This window comes from Labrus mixtus, chromosome 9 (assembly GCF_963584025.1).
Source record: "Labrus mixtus chromosome 9, fLabMix1.1, whole genome shotgun sequence".
NCBI classification, from domain to species: Eukaryota; Metazoa; Chordata; class Actinopteri; order Labriformes; family Labridae; genus Labrus; species Labrus mixtus.
The window spans coordinates 23,061,411-23,086,423 of record NC_083620.1 but is presented as its reverse complement, the minus strand read 5'-3'; the positions used below and the strand labels follow the sequence as shown (position 1 = coordinate 23,086,423).

Here is a 25,013-nt window from a genome sequence, read left to right as displayed (position 1 = left end):
GCTGTTTCATTTGAGTTAGAAAGGTTAGCATTCTGCTGTACTATAATATATCAAGACCCAGCAAATGTTTAAACACCCAGAAGGTGACTTGAGATAAGATATGGCTGTTCTGAATGTACAAACAGGATCATCAGAGGCTCTTCACACATTTTGGTTGGGTTGCTAATCAAGAAAGCTGGTAGTTACATTTCTCCTTCGTAAATAAACAAAGTTTTAGAATCATATATCACAAAAAAGTCCAAATTAACTGATACAATTTCTGCTATTTGATTTGTGCAATTCCACTAGAACATGTGTCATTTCTGGCTGCCATCTTTATTTGAAGGGAAACAGACAAAGGGTGAGTTCGAATTGTCCCTCCTGTCTCCTTTCACTATCCACTTTACCTTAACCCCCGGGGAAAACGTCATGAGGTTAAGGAAAGATGTTAGGAGAATTCATAAAGGACTTAGGGAAAGGCGATCGCGTTACTCTGACAATCCGACCACATTTCCACTAGGCCACGTCATTAAATGCGACGGGCCGGCGGAGGTTAATGACGTGGGTCCGCCGTGTTGAAACTACAATGTTCAGAAAATGGACTACAAAAAAAACGCATCTAAAAAACTTTCCCCTGTGCCTTCTTACCGGTGAAATAATCCTGATCACCACAAGGTTGGGATTGAAATAAAAGAAATATAGACTACCAGGCTACAAGTAACAAAAGTGAAACCATCAGCTTCCTGTCCACTCATAAATCAACATCAACATAAATATGATTGTATGAAATTAATTGTCACATTTCTGCAAGATATAACCTACACAAAATGTTTTAAGAATACAAATGTACAACTGCACAAAGCATTCTTAAGTGAATTAAATACGTTGAATAAAACATCATCTGGATAAAAATGTCTCTTATCTTTTATCCCTTACATGATCTGTGTCACTTTACGGTCATCGTTCATTTCCGTGAACGGTCGGATGCGCAACTCGCTTTAAATGTTGCGGCCGCAAGGAATTGTGGGGCATCATATCTCATCTCCTTTCGTAAAGGATGGTCCGGTGTATCCTATGCTAAAGGAGGTTATAAAGGAAGCATCGACCCACCTTTCCTTAGCTTTTAGAGAATTCGAACGGCTCTTATCATGGCCGCCACTTAAATGCTTCCGGGGTTAAGGTAAAGTGGATAGTGAAAGGAGATGGGAGGGGACAATTCGAACGCACCCAAAGACTGTATAAACATGGACGTCGTCTCTGTGATGTCACCCATTGGTTACTGAAGGGGAGATTTGAAGCTCAATCACGGATTAAAGGTTGGGTCTTTGTCACATAATATAACGCAGAGTAAGGTCTTATACCTGCTTTTTGTAAAGTGTCTTGAGAAAAAAGAAATCCTGAATTGGCGTTATACAAATAGCATGTACATCGTATAACTTCAGTAATATCATCTGACCAAAACCATTTTTTTTGTACCAGGCTGTAAACATGTTTTTATTCCTGCTGTCATATTGTTAAATTGGGTGTAGTTGTGACTTCCAGGGTTCTTGCAGTCAGCCTCATGTGGACACTTGGGGAACTGCAGTTTCTGCACTGCTGGATTGGCCTGGAGGTTGCCGCTTGGAAACAGCAGCGATTCAGGAAAAGGGTTCAAATCTTTATATTGTGTAATGCATTATTTCAGGATTGTTAGAAGATTATTTTTAGTTTTGGGACATGATGTTTATCTCTTTGACTTCAGTGTCATGGTGACACGTGAGAGGAACAAACTGAGGATGGTATGGGAGTTATGGGCCTCCACTGTTTGTGCCGCCAGCAAGGCTGAACATGTGACCGGGCCGTCTCTTAATTGAAAGCATGAAGATTAGAGGGATATCTATCTTCTAATCTGAATTTTGGCAGACAGTAAACAAAAAAAATCACTTTTATTGTGACTGATGTGATTGTAAAGATCATCGGGGTCAGAATCAGCCGCACTCCGGTGTGAGAAGAGATCAATGTGGGACTGTTGTTAGGCCCAGCAGAGAGTGCTGATATTCTGTATGCAAAACACTGGCAGTGACTAAGCTTCCAATGCAGATTTGGGACCCTCAGAGCCTCTTGTTTTCCATTGTAAGTTGTAATTAAAAGCATTCTCCTGGTGTCTCATGTCCTTTCAGTCCTTATTAAACTGATTGCAAAGTCAATACTGCAGCTCGAGCTTGTGACGTCGCTTGAGAATAGCTGATAGGGAATCTGACATAAATGCACAGATCCTGTTACTTAAGGTAGAAAAAGCAACGATATATTTAAAGAGGGTTGTTCAAGTATATCTTACTTTAGTGAGGCCCATGGGAACTGCATTAGGCCTTCTACAAAAAACACCTTAGAGCTCTGACTCCCATTTATCAAGGCAATTGGCCCAAAGGCTGAGCGGCAGTTAACCATAAATCTAGAAACGTCAGATAAAGCAGCATATATAGGCTAGCACTTCTATAACAAATTATGTCTTAGTTAGTTTTGGAGCACGGTGTTCATGTTATAGGCAGGGTAAAGAGGGGAATCATAAAGCTGCACCCAAATGATCTCAACTTCTGCAGCCGGCCCAAAAGTGATGAAAGAATCAATCTCAGACTGGAGTGAGCTGGGTCATGACTGTTTACATATGCTGAGCAATCCGGCGAGGATCGCTTTGCATTGATAATCCCCAAATCCTGGTGTAGGGTTCTTGGGCCTGTATGTGAAACATCAGGCAGAAATAAGAGGATCACGACATGGTGCTGCTCCACAGCCACAGCAGGAAACTCCTAACAGAGCAGAACAGCTTTGTCTCTCTACTGAGTTTTGCAACTTCACATGAATCCAAAATCATCCTGGAGCCATGCCATTGTTATAAAAACAACAATGTCAGGAGGGAGGACTAGCAGGGACAGTTATCAATACGTGCAAAAAAAACATTGATTCAAAGCAGCATATGAAATGAAGACCTGACGAATGTATGCATGATGTTTCTGATTCTACATCCAGGAAGCCCTCAATTTGGCGGTGGAGGGGGATTTGCTTGTAAAGACCGCCATCTGGTGGTCTACATTGTTCTAGGTAGTGGAGCAAGCAGAATCAGATTATTTTAATATTCGGGTGGAGCAACGAGAAGAGACAGCTGCGCGGAATTCTGAGTGTGTGGGCTGGACATTCGTGTGTGTGTATGGGCGCGTGAATGTGTGTGAACGTGTCTGTCCTTTCCAACACACACACACACACACACACACACACACACACACCATCTGTCAGAAGTTTGAGACTCAAGAAAGTGTTTCATGCGACTTTTTGTCAGGAGCCGAGCTGCTTTGCTGAAAGAAGACGCAGCCTTTTGTCATCGGGGGTTTATTGAAGAAGGTAAGTGGTTCAAAGTTTGGGTCATTTACTTTTATTTATTTTTTTATATCACTTCTGGCTGATCTGGCAATAAAAGTTTGTATACGTGGGGGAAACAACAACAACAGCGTGGACTCAGTCATGTGTATCCTGCAGGAAGGCGATGTTCCTTCCGCACATGGTGTGGAAGGAAGGACTTTGCGCGGCTGATGCAACGAGCTGCTACTGATACACTTTTCTCACCAGCGCACTTTTAAAGTAGCTGCACAGATCCGCACTAATGAAACACTTGTTTGGAAGGGAACTTTGTTAAGAGTTTGGGGAGTTTTGTGTTCACAATTTGAAAAAAAAAACAAAAAAAAGGGTGCGCTCTGAGCACACCGGGAAACATTGCCTTTTATAGCGCACGGAGTGTATGGAAGGAGGAGGGGGGGGGGGGGGGATGTGATGTGTGAACTTAAATGAACCCAGAGAGGAGAGGAATAAATCAGTCCTTCTCTTACATTTGCATCACTGTGAAGTTTCCGTGGCTTATATTGTAAGAAACAGATCACGAGACGACATGATGAACACTGGACCCTTTTTAATGTTTAATTTGATTTAAACCGTGAAACTGCATTTTGTTCCTATTTTTAGTGGTGAATGTTTTATTTATCTCAACTTGCTGCTTAATTACTGTAAATATCGGTTGATCGCATGGTCACTGATGTGCATTTTGGCACAATGTGTGCAGTGATATTTGAGAAATCTGTCAAACCCTTTTATGGAAAGAGAAGTTCAGCAACAATTATTAACTATTTTGTCCTCATTACATTGTACATGTTCACAGATGTCCTCACATAAATAGATAACACAGTATATTGATCATTTCCAGAGAGAAATGTTATTCTGCCTACATTTCATTGTTTTGTGCTCTCATTGTGTTTCTTTGGGTTTACTTAAGTCTCCTAAGATATTCCTCATGTGCCCATCACGGGTGTTTTCAAAAAGTCTGCATTCACTTTGAAGAGGAGGAACAGTTTATTTTCAGGATTTGACATCGACATGCTTTCAGGATAATGCTTGTGATGTTTTTTTTTTTCTCTTGCAGTTTTAGAGCATGAAAACTGGATGTTGACAGTTGGCTATTAAAACCTTTAGTTTGGAAATATGAGTGTTGGTAAAAGGCTTCAAAAACAGGAATATCAGTTTTTGATCATTTGTTTACATTTTATCAGTGTCCAGGGTTCCTCCTGTGCTGTTCCATCAGTAATCACAGACTCTGAAGTGACTCAAATAAAAGATGGGAAGATGTTTTAGGATCCTGTAATGATCCCTGTTTATTTAGAAGAGAAAACTTGTTTCTGAAATGTTCTCCAGTGATGCATGAGAATGACTTTTAAAACATGCAAACAAACTCAAACATGTCTCGGAGCATTTTGAACATACAGTTTGATCACCTGCCCCAAAAATCTGAATGTATATTCCTTTATTGAAATAACATTACAGACTACATGTCAGGCAGTGGTCACACAATTCAACGTAGACTGAAGAGTATCTCGGCAAACCAGAAACATCTTTATTTTGAACACGCGTGTGAAGATACAGTTCCTGAAATAACAGGTGCACATGTGAATGAAACTGATAGTTTGTACACTGTTTAATGTCACTGTGCTGTTTGTGCCTCAGCATGAAGTCAAACCACGAGACGGGACAGAACGTAAACAGAGAGAAGTCGACAAGGTCACATCAGCCGAGCTCCAACAGGACGGCTGTTTGTGACACGGCACCCCGCCTTAAAACCAGGGTGTCAAAATCTCCCAATCCACATCATGGATGGTACTATTATTGGCTGTACTGTTAAGTGTGTGTGGCATGGTACAATATACACACGTCATAACAGGTATCATATGACAGTTAACAAAATGACAGAAATACTGTGCTGATATTGAGGACGCTAACAAAGTGCAGGGCGTGATCGTCCCCTGATAAACATTTAGAAATAGACCATTAGATCAATGGATGTGTACGTAATGGTACACGGTTACAGTATCTGTTAACTCTTAAAACGCTTATATTCACAACACAATCAAAAGCCAAGACATTTCATTTTTAGGCTCAATCGATGTTTTATGGGTCAGTGTCATAAAAGACATTTATATAGTGAGTGATTTTGAGTCATTCTACTTTAATCCAGTTTTCTTGCACAAAGGGAAAGAAAATTGTTAACTTTAGATCCAGTTTCTCCTTCTGTCTGTAAAGGTGTTCATATCTCGGTAAAGCTGTTGCATTTATTAATGGATGTCTGCTGTTGTTTTGTTTTGTCCTTCATACCTTTAATGTAACAAGGTCGACACGGCCTAAATCCCTTGAAAGGAAAGTTTGTTTGGCTTGTGCAAGCTGTCGTTTTAATGATCGTGCTCACATGGCACTTTTTTTTTGTTGTTGCTCCGTCCCCAGTTACACCACCAGGGCAGGTGGGCTTTTTGTAGTGCTGCTAAATACCCTCTGCATGCCAAGTGGGAGCCCTGAGGTCCCTGAACCGGCTCTCTGCTTGTCGCCTTCTTTTAAAATTCATGCTTGGAAAATTGTAATTAAAGACAGTCGGCATGCTTCTCTCAAAATACGTGGTCAGAGAAATGTCAGGTTGCATACCAGGACCCTTTGGATAATGTGTTCACTCAGGCACAGGTGGTTCTGCAGGTGTCTTTGTCGGTTGTATTTCATGGAGGAAGCATTTGCAGGACATTTTTAAATTCAGCCAGCAAAGATATGCATTATGCACGTCCGGTATTATGACATGACAGTCAGTCATGTGCAAGTCAACTACCTTTAAAGGATATAATGTTTATGTTTATTTTCAACAGTATTTTCCATTGAGACGATCCCTGGAAAAAAAAATTTGTAGCTACATACAAAATGTTTGTCTAACATAAAAATATTGTCATCTATGCCAGCATCACTCATATCAGAGCCTGTATCCTGGCTGTTTGAGATGTTTAGTAGACTAAGACTTTTCATGTGTTCTACAATATTTGTCCGACAATGAGCCTGTTGTCTCCTCCTTGACTATAAACAATGTCACAGCTCGCATAAAAGGCATCCGAAGGAGAAAAACTATTTCCCTGTGGGCCAAATAGTGACGAGCATGTGACTGACTGCTATTCCAAACTCACCAGCATGCCCCGTGTTGTGTTTGGCTTCGCTGATTGGCTGAGAGGAGGGCAGGGTCCTCTCCTGCCTACCTTCCTTTTTTAGCTCAGATCCGCAGCGTGTCGGATCTCGTGCCTGCTCGTTATGCTCCTACATCTTCTCACCCCTTGTGCCCCGGCGGTAATTTAACAAATGTTTATGTAACATGTAAGGGCATATTTTCATGCCCTACTTTTGTTCACTTTTCTGACTGATTTGAGAAGTACACATTAGCTGGTGTTCTTCTGGGTTCGATGTTTACGTACGTCGGCAATGCCTGTTTTGTCTTCCGCAATCTGGTCTCATCCACATGTTAATCCAATGAAATGTCTGCCTCCAACTCTCCAGGTCATTGTAACCTAGATAGACGACACAAAGCTGTTCAAATACAGCTCTTGGCTCCTCGAGTATTACATCCTGGTGTGGAGTGGGAACAAGTTGCAACTGATATCGTCCCATTTGATCACAGTTCCGGGACAAAGAACAATTCACATTCTTAGTTTTGATATTTTTACTTTGTATTTAATATTATATTGTGTTTAGATTTGCTAACATTGTGTGTTTTTTACTCATATTGTGTGTTTTGATAACCTGCTGCTGTAATGCCATAATTTCCCAGTTTGGGATCAATAAAGTAATTCTATTGTATTCTATTCTAATTATTAGCGCCCTAATTCTCATAACAGATCTTTGTATTTTTGAACATTAAAGAGTGTAAAACCAGGTCATTGTTCTTTAGCGTTCTTGTATTCATGATTTTGCTGTTTAATGAGAAACCTTGCCAGCCAGACAGTCCGATTGGAATGGGGTCACAGTATGGCTGTCATCACAGCTGCTCTCCACAAAGTGTCTTAAGCCCTGAGGCCATGTGATGTGTCACTGTTCTATTTGTGAGCTCAACACCTGAATGGTTTGTGCACTACGAGGCGTCTGCGTCACGTGTCAAACCAGCGCTTGTAAACGTCTCCCGGCTCCGTTCATCTGAAGCAGACTGGAATCAGTCCACAGACACAGCTGCACCGAGGAAGAGCTGGTGGACTGGATTATAAGCTAAAAGAAAAGAGACTGTGTTTTTGTGTGAAGGCAGAAGATCCTGTTTGGTTTAGTGTTGTGACAGTGAGTATTGTTGGGGCAGGTCTATATCTGTCCCGTCTGTGTTTCTGGAGAGGAGGCTTTGAAATTTGATCTTGGATTGCCCTGCAGACTTACCAACTATCACAGTGTAATTGTCTGGTACGTGTTATGAAAGGAATTGCAACATCGTGATTTTTGTTTACCCCTTTCTGTTTCGTCATACAATCAACAGTCGATTCCTGCATTATTCTATATCGCAATGTCATACAACCTAGTTTAGCATATGGTCATTTGATGGAGAAAAAGTCAAGAACAACATTATATCTCAGGGAGTCTCATCTGTGGAAGGTGAAACAGAGTGCTTCTACTTCATGCACTCTCTTGTCAGAAAAACATTTGTCTTCGCAGATGATCATAGTTACAGTAACGAGAAGCTTGAGGACGTGATTGGTTCTTAGCTATTGCACTTTTTCTAAACATACAAATGTATGACACTACACATATTGATAGAATAGAATAGAATTACTTTAGTGATCCCAAACTGGGAAATTGTGGCGTTACAGCAGCAGTTTGTGCAAACACACAATATGAGCAAAAAACACAAGGTAATCCTGAAGGAAAATTCTACTTCATATATATATATATACATATATATATATATATATAAAATACAACATTGGGATGTCCACTCAGATAACGTGTTAGTCTTCTCTTGGCTATGCTGATTTTATGCAATGCTAGTTTTGCAAATTCAGAACTTGAGTTCTTACCTGTGAGGGGGCTGCACTTGGGGCCACTCATTTAAAATGCAGTGTATATTAAATAATTCAAGTGTTAATGTAAGTGAATCTTGCAAAAGGACATTTTGTAGAACTCTTTGAGTTCCAGCCAATGCTAACGGCAGGTAATATGTTCTACATGCTGTTGGCATAAAGGATGAGCTGCGCCAACATCCAGACAACTGTCCTTGCACTTAACCAACAAAGTAGATATGTTACCATTAAGGTTGTCATGATACAAGACTATATAAAAACCTGTTTCATTACCACATCAACAAAAATACAAGTCCTTGGCACCATATATTGGATAAATGTCTCAGACCAAATATTGCAGGTAAACTCCTTCACACTGTCTAAATAGTACAAACATGTTGGCAGTGTTCTCTCTCTCTTGATCACGGCAAAAATATGACAGGATCTGAAGTTAAGTTAAAGCTTCTGTACTTGTTGATGCTATTGATCATTAAAATAACGGAGATTGTTACGTTTTAAAGGAAACGTGGTATTAGTGTTAAAAACACGATTGAATTTCCGTACACCGGTGGCTAAAAACGAAGAGCGAATTTTATGTTTACTTGAATTTTTGACATGATAAAGAATGTTTTTTTTTAAATAATATACAAAGATATCTGACTATTTTAAAGTCCTTGTCTGTGTGTCCTGATAAAAGTTTTTTTTGAACAGCTTGTTGTGTAATCTGCCCCTCATGTTGGTATAGATGAATCCCCTTTTAGCTGGAATGACTTCTTAGACTCTTGCTCATTATATTGGGTTTCTATAAAGCTGTAAAATACCACAGTAGCATTGTTCTATGTATTTTAGTTTGAGACACTTTGCTAATGTTCATAGCTACAGTTTGTCCTCCATCGATGAACAGGAAGTGCAGGTAGATTTAATTTTGTTGTCTCACTATGAATGCCAAAGTTATGTCACCAAACCAGCCAACCGGTAAGGATGGCAAAGAACAAGATTTGACTTGTTGCTGGAGTGAGGCAACACATTCGACTTACTTATTCCCTTTTTGTGTTTACAAATGCAGATGAATCTAATGCTCCCGTCTTTCCTGTCTTCTCTTGTCAACAGGTAACTTCTCTTCTGTAGAGTCTTTTTTCAGCCAGCATGATTCTGGCCACGTTGAAGGACATTGGGAAGCAGCTCCTGCGGGTGAAGGTTGTGGACTGTAACACAGAGGATTCCCGCTTGTCTCGATGCCTCAACACATTTGATCTGGTGGCTCTGGGTGTGGGGAGCACCCTGGGAGCTGGAGTCTACATCCTGGCTGGAGCTGTGGCCAGGGACAGCTCTGGTCCCGCCATTGTCCTCTCCTTCCTCATCGCTGCCCTCGCCTCGGTTCTGGCTGGTTTGTGCTACGCCGAGTTTGGAGCTCGTGTCCCCAAGACTGGCTCGGCTTACCTCTACAGCTATGTGACCGTGGGAGAGCTGTGGGCCTTCATCACAGGCTGGAACCTCATCCTGTCTTATGTGATCGGTGAGACTCATCAAATGGAGAAGAAAAGGAGTTGAATGCTTCACCATATATTGTTTTGTTTTCATAAAAACTTTTACTTTGCACAGGAACTTCAAGTGTGGCCAGAGCTTGGAGCGCGACCTTTGATGAGCTGATTGGACGACAGATCGAGGCGTTTTGCAGACAACACATGACCATGAACGCCCCGGGTATCCTTGCAGAGTTCCCAGACATATTTGCTGTCTTCATCATTATCACTCTGACAGGTGAGGGCCATCTCAGGGTGGTGGGGGGCGGTTCACTGAAACATTACAATATTTTTCCTAATCGTCTCTTTAAACTGCTTGCAGGACTGCTTGCATTTGGAGTGAAGGAGTCGGCCTTGGTAAACAAAGTCTTCACCTGCATCAATGTGCTGGTGCTGCTGTTTGTGGTCATCTCGGGCTTGGTCAAAGGAGACATAAAAAACTGGAGCTTGAACCCTGATGAAATCCTCAATGCCACTAGCAACTCCAGCCTCAAGTGGGTGAAAGGAGCAGCTTATTCCCCAAATGTCAAAAGTTTCTCTTGACTTTGTTTACAATAAAGCAGATATTTGCTTCCTTTTTTTTCTTGCAGCATGTCGAAACCTTTACCACCCAAAGAAAGTCTCGGTGAGGGTGGCTTCATGCCGTTTGGCTGGTCTGGAGTGCTCTCTGGTGCTGCCACCTGTTTTTATGCCTTTGTGGGGTTTGACTGCATTGCCACTACAGGTGAGAAAGAAAAACCTGAAGATGATAATCAACACACATGATTCCTTCTCTCTGACAACCGTGGTAATGTTTCCTCTCCAGGAGAAGAAGTGAAGAATCCTCAGAGGGCCATTCCTATCGGGATAGTGGCCTCTCTCCTGATCTGTTTTGTGGCGTACTTCGGTGTGTCGGCGGCTCTCACTGTGATGATGCCATACTACATGCTGGACAAGAACAGCCCTCTGCCCGTGGCCTTTAAGTACGTGGGCTGGGAGGGAGCCACTTATGCGGTGGCCATCGGCTCTTTATGTGCTCTGTCGACCAGGTAAGAGGCTCTCTGCTGCCTCTCAGCATGAGAAGTGGTGGAGCGCTTTTAATGTTTGCATGCTTTTTTATTTTTTTTTGGGGGGGTGAACAAGTCCACTGCAAAAATAACTTTATTATTGTCATCATAATAATATATATATGTGTTTGATTTAGTGCTTCCATTCAAGGGGAAGACTTATAAAAGTGCTTGTGTAAGACTTGACATACTTGCAGGTGCCCCGTGGTGTTTTCTTGTAAACAAACAAAGCTCTTGTTTACAGTGTTACTCAGCAAAACACAGTGTGTGTATCCCTGAGGTCTCAGATAGTCGTTGAATACATTTACTCTCACATAAAGCATTTGCAAATCAGATTTCTCTCAAAATGAGACCATTTTTTTGACATTCCTTTCTACATGCTTGTAGCCCTCCCTGCACTCTTTGCTGTGTTTCATGGTGTGTTACTGCCACCTATGGATCAATGATAGAGTGTCAAACTACCGACTAGAATAGAAATGAATGAACCTGCATGTAGTAAGCAGGAGTCCAAACCCCACAGGGTTTCTTTTATACAGTTTTATATCATTTTTGACCCCAAATGTGGAACCAAAATATGAATTGAGGACATTCTTGCATGTTTTATATTTGTAAAGTGTATTCCAGCAGCGTTATAAGTTCAGTGTTCACTGATTATTGAATAGCAGAACTAAATTGCAGTGACTGCCCTAAGATGGCCAAGATTGTTAACACTGCGGTCTAATTTTGATGAAGTCTGAGGCTAATAAAAATAATAAAAAATAACATCTTACACAGAGGTGTGATTTATCTTCATTTTACCAGTCAGTCTCTTGTCATTTTTCTAACTGCGTGCATTCACCTGCACGGCATGCTTTCCTCTCTCTTTCCCCTACTAGCTTACTAGGCTCCATGTTCCCAATGCCCAGGGTGATCTGGGCCATGGCAGAGGACGGCCTGCTCTTCAAAAGTTTGGCTAAAATCAGCTCCAGAACCAAAACCCCTCTAACAGCTACAGTAACATCAGGTGTTGTGGCAGGTGAGGTTGGATGCTAAATCACTAACTGGTTTGGGTTTCTTTCTGAGGAACCCTGAAGGACACTCTTGGTGTACAAAGCCTCAACATAAGCATTCAACAAGAACCGTGATAAATCATTCTGCAATCTGCGTGAAGATAATCCTTTGAATCACATTTTATTTCACAATGTGCACCTCGAAAGAACAAACCCAGTGCGTTGGACTGTGGCTGGCTGCAGTTGAGGCCTTGTGTGAAACCAGAGTTGAAAAAGTGTTCTTAAAGTTAAAAAAAGAAAAAATGTCTGCCCCCTCCTCCTTCTTCCTTCTTCCTTCATCCTCGGCTTAGTCTCCTTGGCTCCATGTTTCCTCTTCCTCGCATTATCTTTGCTATGGCTCGCGATGGTCTGCTCTTCTCGTTTCTGGCGCGTGTCAGCGAGAGGAAGACTCCGACCATCTCCACCTTTGTGGCCGGGCTTTTGTCTGGTAGGTGGCTAAGCAGAGGCCAGAAGCAACAGTACCCCCTTGTGGAAGGAGGATGGTAGCAAAAAAAAAACCTGTATATCTTAAGGAGCTGTCATGAATATTTAGAAAATGTTTTAAAATAATTCTAAAGTACATTATCTTCACTGTGACTCTTCTTTATTTATTTTGATCTTGTTTTTGTTTTTTTTTAAGTTTAAAGGAGTTAGTCATCTTGCTCACTCTGTTTGTTTTTCCTCCTGTGTGTCCTGCAGCTATCATGGCTTTCCTATTTGACTTGAAGGACCTGGTTGACCTCATGTCCATCGGCACTTTGCTGGCCTACACTCTGGTGGCTGCCTGTGTGCTGGTCCTCAGGTAGTGTTCTTCCCATCAACTCAAAGGTTGTCAGGACACTAGTGGATTGAGGAGATGAAAAAGACCACAACATTTGAAGTTAGAGGCTCGTCTGTGTCAAAGTGCTTTTAGCACTCGTATTTAGCACCTGCACCAAACAGCTTCAGGATCTGGAGTTAAACCCTCGACCGATGACAGAAGGACAGAAGCTTTCATACATGGGGCGCCCGCTCTACCAACTGTACTAAACCAGCGCCCCTTATTTACTTTTTATATTATAAATAATGAATGCATGTTAGACTACAATTATTGAATGTGCTAATAATTTGTAGCATAGTCCCATTTCTTCAGGCCCTCATAATGAATAGGCTGCAGTGTGATGATGTTAAAAAAAACTCTGCTTGTGTGTCAGAAGTCTTGAAGTCTTTTTTTGAATCAGATATTTGGTCCGCAGGTACCAGCCTGAACAGCCCAGCGCGGCCTATGAGATGGCCAACACTCAGGATGACCCTGAAACGGAGTCTTTCAACGAGGGGAGGATGGACATGTTGCCACAACCAGACGACCACTTCACCATCAAGAACCTCCTCAGCCCCTCAAACACAGAGCCGTCCCCTCTGTCCGGGTTTGCGGTCAACATTTGCACCAGTATCATCGGTAAGATACTCGCGGAGTCCACACACCGCTGCATGATTCACCTGGTTACTGAACATCATCTGATAACCTCTTGTTCTCCCCTGCAGGCGTGTTGGTGTGTGTGTTTAGTATTGTAGCTGTCCATGGAGGTCTGGCAGTCTGGTCTCTGTTTGTCATCACTATGATCCTGGTGGTCTGTGTGATTCTCACCTTCATCGTGTGGAGACAGCCGCAGAGCAAGACCAAGCTGGCATTCAAGGTAGAGCGTGTTCTTTCACCAAACAGTGTAATTCTAAAGTCATACATACAGTATGAAAATGATCAGAACGTGAGACGTGATGTGACACAACTCTGTCACTCTCATTATCCCCTTTCTTGACACTTGGCGGTTTCTTTAAAAGCTTGTCATTCAATGTCACGGCTGTGATGTGTGAGCTGTAAAACACAGTGAACAGAGCTAATATCCTCAGGCAACAAAGAGAAGAGGACGGTTCAGAGTTCATTAACTCCTAACCTGCTAAACAGTGACACACACTTAAGCCAAACAACTACAAATGATGTGTACTCACCCTTTATTGTAGACTATTTACAAAGTGCTTGAGTTCATGAAAAAAGACCTGCAGAGAAGTGAAATGTAGAAACAGAACATTTCATCACTTTGATTTCTTTATTTGTTGATCAAATTGGATTCAGTGTAATTGCTCTCAAGAAGAGAAATGAATCTGACACATTGGCTGTCTGGAGAACATGGTTTAAAAAGCTCAAATATGTGTCCTGCTTTTGAAGAATTTGACAGCCCTTTCATAGCATCAACATTTCATCTTGCAGTTTCAGAATAGAGCCTCTAACACATTTCTTACTGAAGCCTTGAATTCTTGCTCCTACATGTGTTTGCTTAGTTGTCAGTGTTGTTGAAACAGGTAGTCGGGGATGATTTCCAAAATGTTTCTGTAACTTTGCTTTTATATTTAAGGTGGAATTGTCTTTACTATTCGTGTATTTACTAACCAAATAGATGCTTTCTGTCCTCTCAGGTTCCCCTGCTGCCCTTCCTCCCAGTCGTTAGCTTGTTCATCAATGTCTATCTGATGATGCAGCTCGACAGAGGAACCTGGATGCGCTTTGCAATCTGGATGGCTTTTGGTACTTTCTGGATTTTTTCTTCTTCCAATTTGTCAAGTATAATATTTTCTTGACCTTGTTTTATAAATAATTGTGATTTCCACAATGTTTTTTTTTTTTTGGTTTTTTTTTACCATTTGTAGGATTCCTAATCTACTTCACCTACGGTATCCGCAACAGTGCCGAGGCAGTGCTGACCAAGTCTAACAGCTACACACCAGCCTGCACGATAAACGGAGAGCCCATGGCCACGGAGAAGGATGCCTTCATACGCGACTCCCAAGACCCCGATGCAGAGGACGATGATGAAGAGTCATGAGGAAACAGGAGGTTCACTGATTCGTTCTGCAGATCGAACGTTGACATTTGACAAAACGTTTTAAAGAGGCGGCGTATGGAGATCTATGTGTGGTACTGCTATCAGCGCGTTGTGCTGTCTTTTAATTCTGGCCACAAAAGAGATGTGACCTATGTGGCTTTTTGATCTCGTTAGCCTTTTTAAATTCCAGGTCCAAAGTTTTTAAAGACATGAGATTCAACTGAAATCTTAGAACTATTCAGAAGATGCTGTTTTCTTTCTGAACAGTCCTTTTTGAATAATTTACACGTTGATGTGATTCATTTTACTGGGCACAATGAATTCTTTAAAACCAAAGGCAGAGCACAAGTAGATTGAACTATTTCTTATCCAGGCCTATGAATTTAAGAAATATAAATGCTGTTTATATTTGTTCTTGAGACTTCTTCTCAGAGCTTTTAATTGCTATATTTTATATTTTAGCTATCAACACTATTTATTTTTATCCCAACAAATCCGGACAACTTGAGCAAAAAAAAAAAAAAAAGATGTAACGGTCTAAAAAAGACTTCATGTTTTGGTTCATCTTTTCCGTATGTAGATGGCAGATTCTCTGGTTAGTGTTTGTCACTCATGTTGCTTCCTAAAGAGGCACAGTGCTGGCTACTGTGTCCTGAATCCAACGGAGATCATTTTTATCAAATCTAAGTCACTGTATTTCACTCTTTTTATGAATTACATTAATTAAGAATCAGCTACAAAGTATTCTGAAACCAGCTGAGGATGTCCCGGTCTCTTTGGTGCCTTATGTGTTGCAAGTTTACCTCAAAGGTTGAACTTTGTGTTGAGATAAAAATGTGCTGTACCTGTTCTTTTTTTTTTTACACAAACAGTATAACTCAGAGACAGTGCTCTAGATAATCTGGTACAGTTATGTGTTGTCAGTATGGCTCAGTGAGGAAAGGGAGATTTGTCATGCCGCTGGTTTGCTCAGCGCACATTTACAAGAGATCAAATTCACCAGACAGTTTTGTCTGTTGGGAAAACGCACCTTGTTAACCAGCAAAAGAGAAAGAGAAAAAAAAAAAGCTGCTAATGTGGGCTGATAAAGCAGTACAGTGGATGTATTATAAGTGCCTGTTTCCTAGATGAATGTTACACCTCTTTAGAGGATGGCTATTGCTCTATCAGAAGCTACTAGAATGAAATGCATCTTTTGTTTGTAGATGGAAATTTTGGATTTTTGAAAAACACATTTATGTAAAAAGTAATCAACTACTCTCACGTTTAAGTTCACACAGATCTGAATCTGTACAATCAGCAAAGTACGATCAGTTGTGGTTATTTATCACCCGAGGTTTCCGTAGTGATGACTCCCTGACAGTTTGCAGATTCACGAGCGGCTAAAATCTGATCTCATCATCCGTCCATTTGTGTGTGTGTGTGTGTGTGTGTGTGTGTTAACGACGAACTCAAATGCGACACAGTTAAAAAATGTCTTCACTAAGTTGCTTTTTAAATGGAAACCCTAAAGAATGAATTGTTTTGCTATTTATGCTCCAATGAGAGGAACTATCAGTGTGAGGTGAAACCAGATTCTGTTGGATGTAATTGAATTATGAGTCAATCAATGTAGCTATTTAATGACCCTCAGTGGAAGACTCTAATGATGACTTTGATGCAGATTACAAATTAAAAATATTGGATAGCTTTGTGAGTAAGCACAGTTAAGGTGGCGTATTTGTTTGAGAAGATTCCAAAGCAGCAGAAAGTCAATGTTAACCAAATAGTAAAGATGTTTTTGTTTTTCTTTGTAAATCAAATCAAGAAGCCAGGCTTCAGACTGTGAGATGTGTGAATCCACTGCAGATGATAACTTATCATTTGTTTCTGTTATGAAATGGAGATACATTATTAGCTTTTTAACAACACGTGATGTCTATATTTGTAAATACAGTTTTGCTTTCAAGTTTCACCTTATGTTACTCTAACCAAAAATCAACCAGCTTACATCCGTTAAATCTTTTGTGGCCGACACCACGGCAAATAAAGAACACTAATATCACCTGTTCCAACTGTTCTGAAGCCGTTCCGTTAAGTAGGTTTTGGTCAGGTTGAATTTCATCTCTCTTTTGGATGTATTACTTACTTCTTTATACCTGCTGAGTTACAATTTTAATGTACGAGGCTTCGTGGTATTTTGTCCTGAACACTGTTTTATGGAAACTATTGCATGCTGCACTATTTTAAAGTTTTACCATTTTAAAAAACTCAATGAAGATTTCCAAAATAAAATAAATCCGTTACTGTTTTACATCCTAAACAGGTTTACAGTGCGTCATTGTGGGAAAGGTCAAACTGCTCACTGTGTGTTGTCTTCATGCTGGTTGTGGTTTGTAAAGTTTCTTCTGTAAATAAATGATGCTGAAAGTTCAAGCCACTGAGTTTGTGTTTTTGTGACTGAGATATTTATTGTTATTCCTATGTGCTTGAAAAATGAATTATAAGTCAAACGTTAAAACAATTTGGAGTGTCTAACTTGCATTTTTCTTTACAAATGTTTTTATTATTATTTTACAAGTCCACCCCCCCTCATTATAATATTTATAACAACGAATTTCTAGTATGTAACACCTTTGCACTTCAGTGGAAAATTCCGTTTTGTGTATATGACACTAAAAAAAGCTTCAGTCCATAAAGAAGTAAAAGAAATCGACAGAATGAGCAGCTTGCTGTACGTTACTGTATGCAGCTCTAAATAAAAGATGCAGGTAAAATAAATGTGTGTTATCACCTGCAGGGGGCGTCCTGAGTCCGTGTCGACATGGGCGTAAGGCTCCTCTCGTCCCTCTCCTCCCTGTTTTTCCAGCGATGCTGCAGACTCTCCTCTTCATCACAGTTAACCTGGATTTGTCTCTGCTGCTCCTTCTCCTCCTCAGAGCCGAGCTCCTCCCAGGATAACCTCCTTCTGAACGGTAAGAACCACCACCACACACACCGGGGAAAGGCTGGATTAAGTCTGTCTCTGTATCTCAATGTGAGATCAGCGGCGGTGATCATTTGGATTTATTGACTGTACTAGATCTGCTGACAGAATGCGGATCTTCCTGTTGTTCCCGCTGCGTTCACGGTGTTAATTTGAAGGTTCTGGCTAATTGCTTCCAGAGGTGCATGTTGCAATGTAGCTATTTCATATAGACAACCTGGAAAGAAAAAAACAGGTAACCTACCTACCATAGGTGTGCACACCTCAGACACACACATATATACACATGTGTGCATGTGTGTGTGTGAAGTGAGGTCAGATCCTAGATGATGTGTTCTTACACCTTTATTTCGTTTTTTTTGTTTTACAGTGTGAGTCTTCAAAGCAACACAGCTTCCTTGTTTGTTCCCGTTTGGGGATCATGTGTGTGGATGCACTTTATTTTTAGAAACTGTAAAATGGGGAAGAAGGCACCATGAGCTGAATGAATAAACATGTGTCATATTGAACTTAAAGATTTATTTTTGGTTTGCACACTCATCCAGAGCACCCGTTTATTTCTCCATTCTGCAAAAAGGTCCAGTAAGGTAAAAAGAATCGCCAAGGCCTCTATAAGATATCAGTAAACGCTGCGGGTAATTATGCAGAATTAACATAGAAAGCATCATTCAGCATCTAATTTGAACTTAAAAAGTCAGTGGTATGTCAAACTATGGTTTTCCAGGCATGGATGTTGCCTTCACTTGTCGGCGTTACAGGCACACTCTTTGAAGACCTTTCCAATTTCCTTATTAAGTCTTGCCAACAGGAGATCCTGTGTGGGCTTTGGTTGGTTACACAAAGAAGTCAGGACCACTGGAGCATGAAAATTGGAGGGAGACTGATGCCTCCATTTTCACTCATCCTCAATATTTTATGAGAATTCCAGTTTAAGCAGCAAGTGAAGCAGCTGGTGGCCAAATGAAGGCCTTGATCTATGCCTCAGATCTTTGACTTTTTTAACGTGATGGCGCTTCAGTTTCGTTTACAAACCCATGTTATTTGAGCACAGACGAACGCATGCATTCACACCTACTTTGAAGCTCTGCACAGATTTCATAAGAGGCCGTGATGAAGGTCTCACCATCACACTGCATATCAGGAGGCAGGTGGTGGCGGTGGCGGGGTGAGGAACAGAACGATGGGGGGATGGGGAACATGCTCAGAGGAGCATGTTGTTAGGGAGAACATAAATTTCCTCAATCTCGCTCTTCCATGGCCGTGTCACCACAGGCACATTATCAGCTGTTGCAGCAGCAGGAAAACCTCGAGAGGAAAACAACCAGGGAGCGTAGATTAAAAAGGGAGGAGACATGGCACACTGACAGCATGTACAATGGAGCACAATGTGTGAGTATGTGTGTGTGGTAGTAAAGGATGTAAAGAATCTCTCTTCAGTATCTCAGAGTACTCACAGTGCACTTTTTCAGTCAGAAAGATGTGTAACATTCTGCTCCTTCCCTGGACTGAGACCCTCTCCAGAGGTTTGTGAAGAGGCTGAAATAGATTCAAATGTCTAATTATCTCTGCTGTGCTTTAATTCCAGTCCAGCATGGAGGACAGTGAAGCAGAAACTAATCAAATCCACAGTCAGAGCTGAGCTCAAAAGTAGGGCAGGTAAGATAGAGGATGTCACAATACATTTTGTATACTCACTAAACTGAGCAAAAGTGTATTGTGGGTTTCTGAGAGATGTTATCTCAAGTTAAACTTCCTCTATTTTTCTTTGTTAGATCATATAGATTAAGTGCAGGGGCAAGATATATACATATGTCCCTAGTTGTATATTATGCTTATATTTATATTATATTAAACAAAAGAACTGTCCTAAACGTTCAAACTCCCACATTCACTTTGTCACCACTTCTCAGCGAGCGTGCTGTTGCTTCGTGCAGTGGGCTGTGATTTATTGATCTGTCAGAGACGCAGTCATGGCTGCAGCAGAAACCACCCTGTCACCATATCACAGCTTCTCCCTTCAAACAGGACTTTATTTATCTAATTTAACATCTCATCAAGCTGCGTGTAACACAGAAGGCCCTTTGTCAGAGTGTCTTCACTTTCGCTGTTACTTTGAGGGAGTTCTTGGCCGCACAGTTAGTTTACAGTATTGTACGAGTTCTTTAAGGGAAGCAGGGAGAGGCAGGTATGAGGGAATCTGATTCACTGCTCTCTGTTCTGCAGTGCAGCTGCTGAGGCAGCATTTAGTGGAGTGTGTAAGCCTATGGCTTCAAACACACACACTTTTGTCCTTGCATCCTTTTTGCATTTCTTCCAAAAAAAAAGGGAGGACATTGCATTTGTGTTTTATAGTCACTCGTATTTGCCCTTCATATAAGCACCAAACTCTATTATTAGACAGCAGCACATTTTTGTCTTCATAAGAGGGAAATGAGAAGCTGTTCCCTGCTGTGTAAGTGAATTTATGCGGATCAAAATGGGGAGAAAAGAGATGAGGTACTGAACTTAAAGTGCAGGTTGTGCTGCGTGTCTTTTAAAGCTGTGTTGCATGAGACTCCTCTCAGGAAATAGATCAATTGCAGACATCTTTCATTAAGACATATAGGGGAATAGAAGCGATGGAGCACCACTGGTTTCCTCAAATTTGCAGCATTGGAAAAATCATACTCTAAATATCAGAGGTAGGGAACACAACAGCTGGGCTGCTCATGATCTCTGGGTTTATACAGCAAGTTTTAAAAACAGACACGTTAATATTTAATGAGCAGCCAGAATGTGATAGCACAAAAAAAAAGTAATTTAGGTCGCTAAATCCCCTTATAATGATCTCAGAAGCACATGCAAGTCCCACATGGTAATGACATAATTTATCCACTCTTGGAAACCTGGAAGTCTTGTTATCAACAAGTGCCTCATGACTGTGTGGAGGTCACTTGATTTGGAGCTAAAAGTACATTTCATAAGCAGACGGTCGCATTGATCCTTATCTAAAACATTAAAAAGTGAAATGATTCCTAGGTAGAGTTGGAACAAACATTAGCTACCTGTCTGTCACACAGTGCAGCATGCTGTCATTGTGTCACAACCACACAGCTCCTCTCAAGGTGAAACAAGAAGGATCCTCGTTCTCAAGTCACAAAGTGAAGTGCTGTTGTATCTTGACCTGCTGTCGACTATAAGTGCAGGGATGACGATAAGTGTTTTGACAGCAGCAATTCAGCCGTCGGGAACATTTAGCCAAGACTGATGCTGATTAAAAATGAAAGGTATTACAGAATATAACATTGCTGCAGAATATAGATGATCTTGCTATGACTAAGTCGGTCAGGATCTGACATTATTCACAGTTTGTGGTTAAACGGAAGCAAAACACTTCACAAAATAAGCTGCCCCCAAAAGGCATAACATGACATTTCAATCTCACATTGGTTCTCTTTTTACTCACTAACACATGCAGAGACAGCGCTGTTATATAACAACATCATCCACATATTCTTCTGGCAAAGGGAAAATTGATTTAGTTGGTTCTCAAACAAAGACTTCTTTAGGGCATTTAAGTCAAAGAGGTCAGTTTAGTGGTTCTGGAAGACACTTAGTCGTGTCTTGGTTTAGTTTTAGAGGTTAGGGCAACTAAGGAACCAATGAAAAGAATAGCATAGTTTTCATGGGAATGGCTGGATGTAAGCAGAACTGCTTTTTGAATTCAGAGGTTAACGGTGTCTTGTTTGCAGTTTTTCTCCTCTCCTATCTTCTTGATAAAGCCTGAATGTATTTTCCTGGCATGCTCAGTCAGTTTACATAGTCATGTCAGCAAATAACAAACCACTGGATGAAGTTTGTCCTGGTTTAAGGTTTGTTTTGCAATTGTAAAGAATTGATTGCCTCTGAAACTGGATCACATTATTATGTCCCTTAGATCTGTGAACATGATGTATTACATTGTTCTCAATGACTCCAAAGTGTTTTGCTGTTGTTATGACTAATTAAGCATTGAATTCACGACGATGCCCTTTGGACTAGCGAGAGCCTCTGAGATGTAATAACCTAATGAAATTCCCTGAAAGAAGAAAGAAGAGAAAGTAAGAGCTCTGTTCTTCCACAGGGTTTCTGCTAAAACTGTCAAGTTCACAACAACAGTCCATTAAGGGCTCTGAAAGAATGCTTGTCCAATGTCATATGTCATACATGAAATAAAGACTTTATCAATTCATGACGAAGAATTAAAAAAATCAAGTTTATTCTTTGTTAGGTTCTTTAAGAGCGTTCACCTGTTAAATATCTTCTTTGTCACGTCTTCCATCATTTTGTTTACTGTTATCTTTGTGTTTAACAGGACAAGGAGCCTGGATGTCAAGATGATCTATCTTGGTTATTAGAGATGATGTTCAACAGTCTGATCACTGGCGTGTTGGAACGACATGTGAAGATGAATTCCAGCCCCCTGCTGTGCGAGTAACACTCATTGATGGCCGCACAGACTTTTTATGATGGCTGCCATGGATGATTAATTTAAAAACTGCTCCTGAGGGTGCTGTAATCTCAGAGCTTTTTTAACAAAATGTGCGATCGAGGAGAGGCCTTGGGTGAGGGGGAGTTGCGAAATAATAACCAGCAGGGGGGCGTGCGTGCTGATGGGGATGCCAACGCCAATGAAATCGGGACAGAAGACGGCGGTAGGACGGGTGACACTGGCACTCTGTCGGGGCTTATGACTGAAAAGTCAGAGCAGGATAAAGTCATCATCTGGGGAACGGACTCGCAGTGTGATGACCCCGAGCTGGCTGAGTTCGAGATGCTGGAGGGTCAGGAGCTTGAGGCCTACCTGGTAAGAGACGGGGAGGACTTTGCGGGGCTGACAGAGCGGAAGGCGCTTCGTGAACAGTCTTCCTCCTGCGGCAAAGCCAGACCAGAACAACCAGCAGATAATATGAGCATTGAGGAGAGGCAATCTGCTCTACATGGTGCCAGTGAGCAGGACTCCAGTGTCTCGCATGTCTCTGAGAGCAGGGAGGCATCAAGGACGGAGTTAAGCTCAGAAACAGATGTCTTTGTGACCTGTCCCTCTACCTTTTCAAACATGGATACAGCTATGGACACTGCAGGCAGGACCCAAACAACAGACTCCTGGCACAATGCCTCTGGCCCTTACTCCGTCTCAGAAGACCTGACTCTGGTTTCCCAGACTTGCAGCATTGTCACAGAGAAAAGTAAGAGTGACCATCCTTCCCGCTATTCAGGAAAAAGCACAAAACACAGAAAAGATGTGGACATGAATTTGAATTCAACACTTCAATCAGAGGATTTGATATCACAGGCACAAGTTAGCTGTGGAAATTTGTGTGAGGACGTCCTTGAGGAGAGCAGGAGGAACAATAACCAGAGAAATAAAGCAGGGAATACCAATTCAGAGCAAGACTGTGATCAAAGGAGAAGTACTGAGCACAAGGGCTTACCCACTGCAACTGAGGAAAGCAACACTAAAATGGATAAAAGCACACAAGCTGATGAGACACCTGATGTGAACTTCAGCCCACCCAGAACAGGCACAAAGGAGACCCAGTCATCCATTGAATCCAAAGCCATGAAGAAACAAGGATCATTTGATTCCTCTTTAAAAAAACAAAACTCTTTTGACAGGAGTTTTAAAAAGCAGCCATCGTTTGAGAATTCCTTCAAGAAGCAGCTCTCCTTTGATAACTCTTTGAGGAAGCAGGGCTCTTTTGAGAACATGGTCACGTCCAGCTCTTCAAGTCTGGAGAGAAGGAAGCCGTGGGGAAGCCCCAGTCGACCAGCAACTCCTTCTTCCCCTAAAACTACCTCCTGTTCCCCGAAAAGACGACCGCCCGGTTCTCCAGCAAAGGTCCAGGGCATCAGGGCGCTGAGCTGTGAGCGCAGCGACTCCCCTCAGAGAGGTTTCAGTCCAACAGTCAAACCGACGGTCAAAACAAGTTTGAGCAGCAGCATCCCCAAACTGGTCGCCTCTCAGCAGAAAGAACCTGAGCCCAAGAGGTGTTCTCCTCCCCAGAAGCCTAAAAATGTCCGACCGAAAATCATCACCTATGTCCGAAAAAACCCTCAAGCAAAACCAAACACGTCGCTGGAGGCCTCATCACTAAGACTCTCTTCTTACCCCAGCCCGCCAGCTCAGAAAGATCTAAAAGCTGGTCCTCAGCCTAAATCCACACAGGTGCTTTGCTCCTCCAACCTGCTGTTTGATAAATATCGACAGGAGATGCAGAAGGCGGGACTCTGCCCTCCAGACATGGCTGTGACTGGAATGAAACCTCCAAGCAGCAGCATCGCTCAGAGGCAGAGTGGGAAGTCAAGCAGTTTTCACGAGGATATGTCTGAGAAATATCTCCAAGAGGTGAGGATGGAGCTTTAGGTTTGAGCTAGACACATAAAACAAAAGCAGGTTGTTGGTAGTTGAAGCTTAAGAAGCAGGTTAACTTGCTGGTGACTGAGAATAACAACAATTGTAGGCTCCAGTTTAGCTCAGTGGTTGGAGCACAGCCATGTACTGAGGCTGAGTCCTTGTCACAGCACCACAGGCTCAACACTGACCCTTGGCTGTAAATAATGGGCCAAATAAAGTTGCCTAATTTACTGTGAAATAAAGTTCTTCATCATGTCCCTTTATTAATAATCTGTAATATTACAAATTATTAAGTGTTACAATATTTTTCTGTGATGATCATTGACTCATGTCCCTCACCAGCATGTTGTCCAAGAGGGAAGCAGTGTGTACCGCTCCCCAAGAGCTCTGAGGCCTCAACTGGGGTTAGGGGCCGTCACCAGGCAGCCTGCAGCCAAGACAAGAAGTCAGCAGACAGGTCAAAGGTCAGCAGCCGCTCCAAGCCATTCTGCTCAGACAGCCGGGGCGTCCGCCCAGGACCATACAGGTGAGATAGTAAACTGTAATGAACTCAATGTCAGTGAGATGTCAAGTTATATTTCACTGAGAATGCACATGAAGTGTCAACAAAAGTTATCCATGACTTGTTATCAGCGATTCTAAAGAGTGTACGACAGGTTTTTCATGATATTCACTCTTTTTTTGTTTGATCCAAATAAGTGAAACAGTTTATGTGATCTTTTTGAAGCAACCCCAGATCTGTTGTTATCGAGCGGCAGTGAATTTATATTCTCGCAGAATGGTGTCTTTTTTTCCCGGCTCAACATGCGTATGGATGAGGCTCGACTTTTGGCACCTAATCTCTTTGAAGTGCAAATCATGTGACAAAAATGTAACTCACGCATCCA

The 25,013-nt window shown here is 41.7% G+C and overlaps 2 protein-coding genes across 5 annotated transcripts in view; both read left to right on the top strand.

The window, feature by feature from the left end:
• The first annotated feature begins 3,189 nt into the window (after positions 1-3,189).
• LOC132980689 (high affinity cationic amino acid transporter 1-like) lies at positions 3,190-17,200 on the top strand. 4 transcript variants are annotated; one of them, XM_061046960.1, is made up of 13 exons: positions 3,190-3,354; positions 9,441-9,846; positions 9,933-10,091; positions 10,176-10,347; positions 10,444-10,577; positions 10,659-10,881; positions 12,239-12,375; positions 12,627-12,729; positions 13,163-13,365; positions 13,452-13,603; positions 14,379-14,487; positions 14,610-16,567; positions 16,607-17,200. In XM_061046960.1, exons 2-12 carry the CDS (start codon positions 9,477-9,479, stop codon positions 14,783-14,785), a joined length of 1,938 nt encoding a protein of 645 aa, XP_060902943.1. In that variant the 5' UTR covers positions 3,190-3,354; positions 9,441-9,476; the 3' UTR covers positions 14,786-16,567; positions 16,607-17,200. The 4 variants fall into 4 exon arrangements, with proteins under 4 accessions (XP_060902943.1, XP_060902940.1, XP_060902941.1 ...); XM_061046957.1 differs by lacking the exon at positions 12,239-12,375 and adding an exon at positions 11,775-11,914; XM_061046958.1 differs by lacking the exons at positions 3,190-3,354; positions 12,239-12,375 and adding exons at positions 7,479-7,620; positions 11,775-11,914.
• A 218-nt stretch (positions 17,201-17,418) lies between these two features.
• The window catches only part of mtus2b (microtubule associated tumor suppressor candidate 2b), a 26,159-nt gene continuing 18,564 nt past the window's right edge, over positions 17,419-25,013 (top strand). The window contains exons 1-3 of the mRNA XM_061045779.1: positions 17,419-17,739; positions 22,084-24,117; positions 24,469-24,725. Of these exons, the coding sequence (XP_060901762.1) occupies positions 22,309-24,117; positions 24,469-24,725 (2,066 nt within the window). The 5' untranslated portion in view covers positions 17,419-17,739; positions 22,084-22,308. The remainder of the gene's footprint in view (positions 17,740-22,083; positions 24,118-24,468; positions 24,726-25,013) is intronic.

Excerpts from the sequence above, each read along its gene's own strand:
- LOC132980689 (XM_061046957.1), top strand. The coding sequence starts at position 9,477 with ATGATTCTGGCCACGTTGAAGGACATTGGGAAGCAGCTCCTGCGGGTG. Across the intron at positions 10,348-10,443 it reads ACTAGCAACTCCAGCCTCAA|CATGTCGAAACCTTTACCAC; the intron begins GTGGGTGAAAGG and ends TTTTTCTTGCAG. Across the intron at positions 14,488-14,609 it reads TGCAATCTGGATGGCTTTTG|GATTCCTAATCTACTTCACC; the intron begins GTACTTTCTGGA and ends TACCATTTGTAG.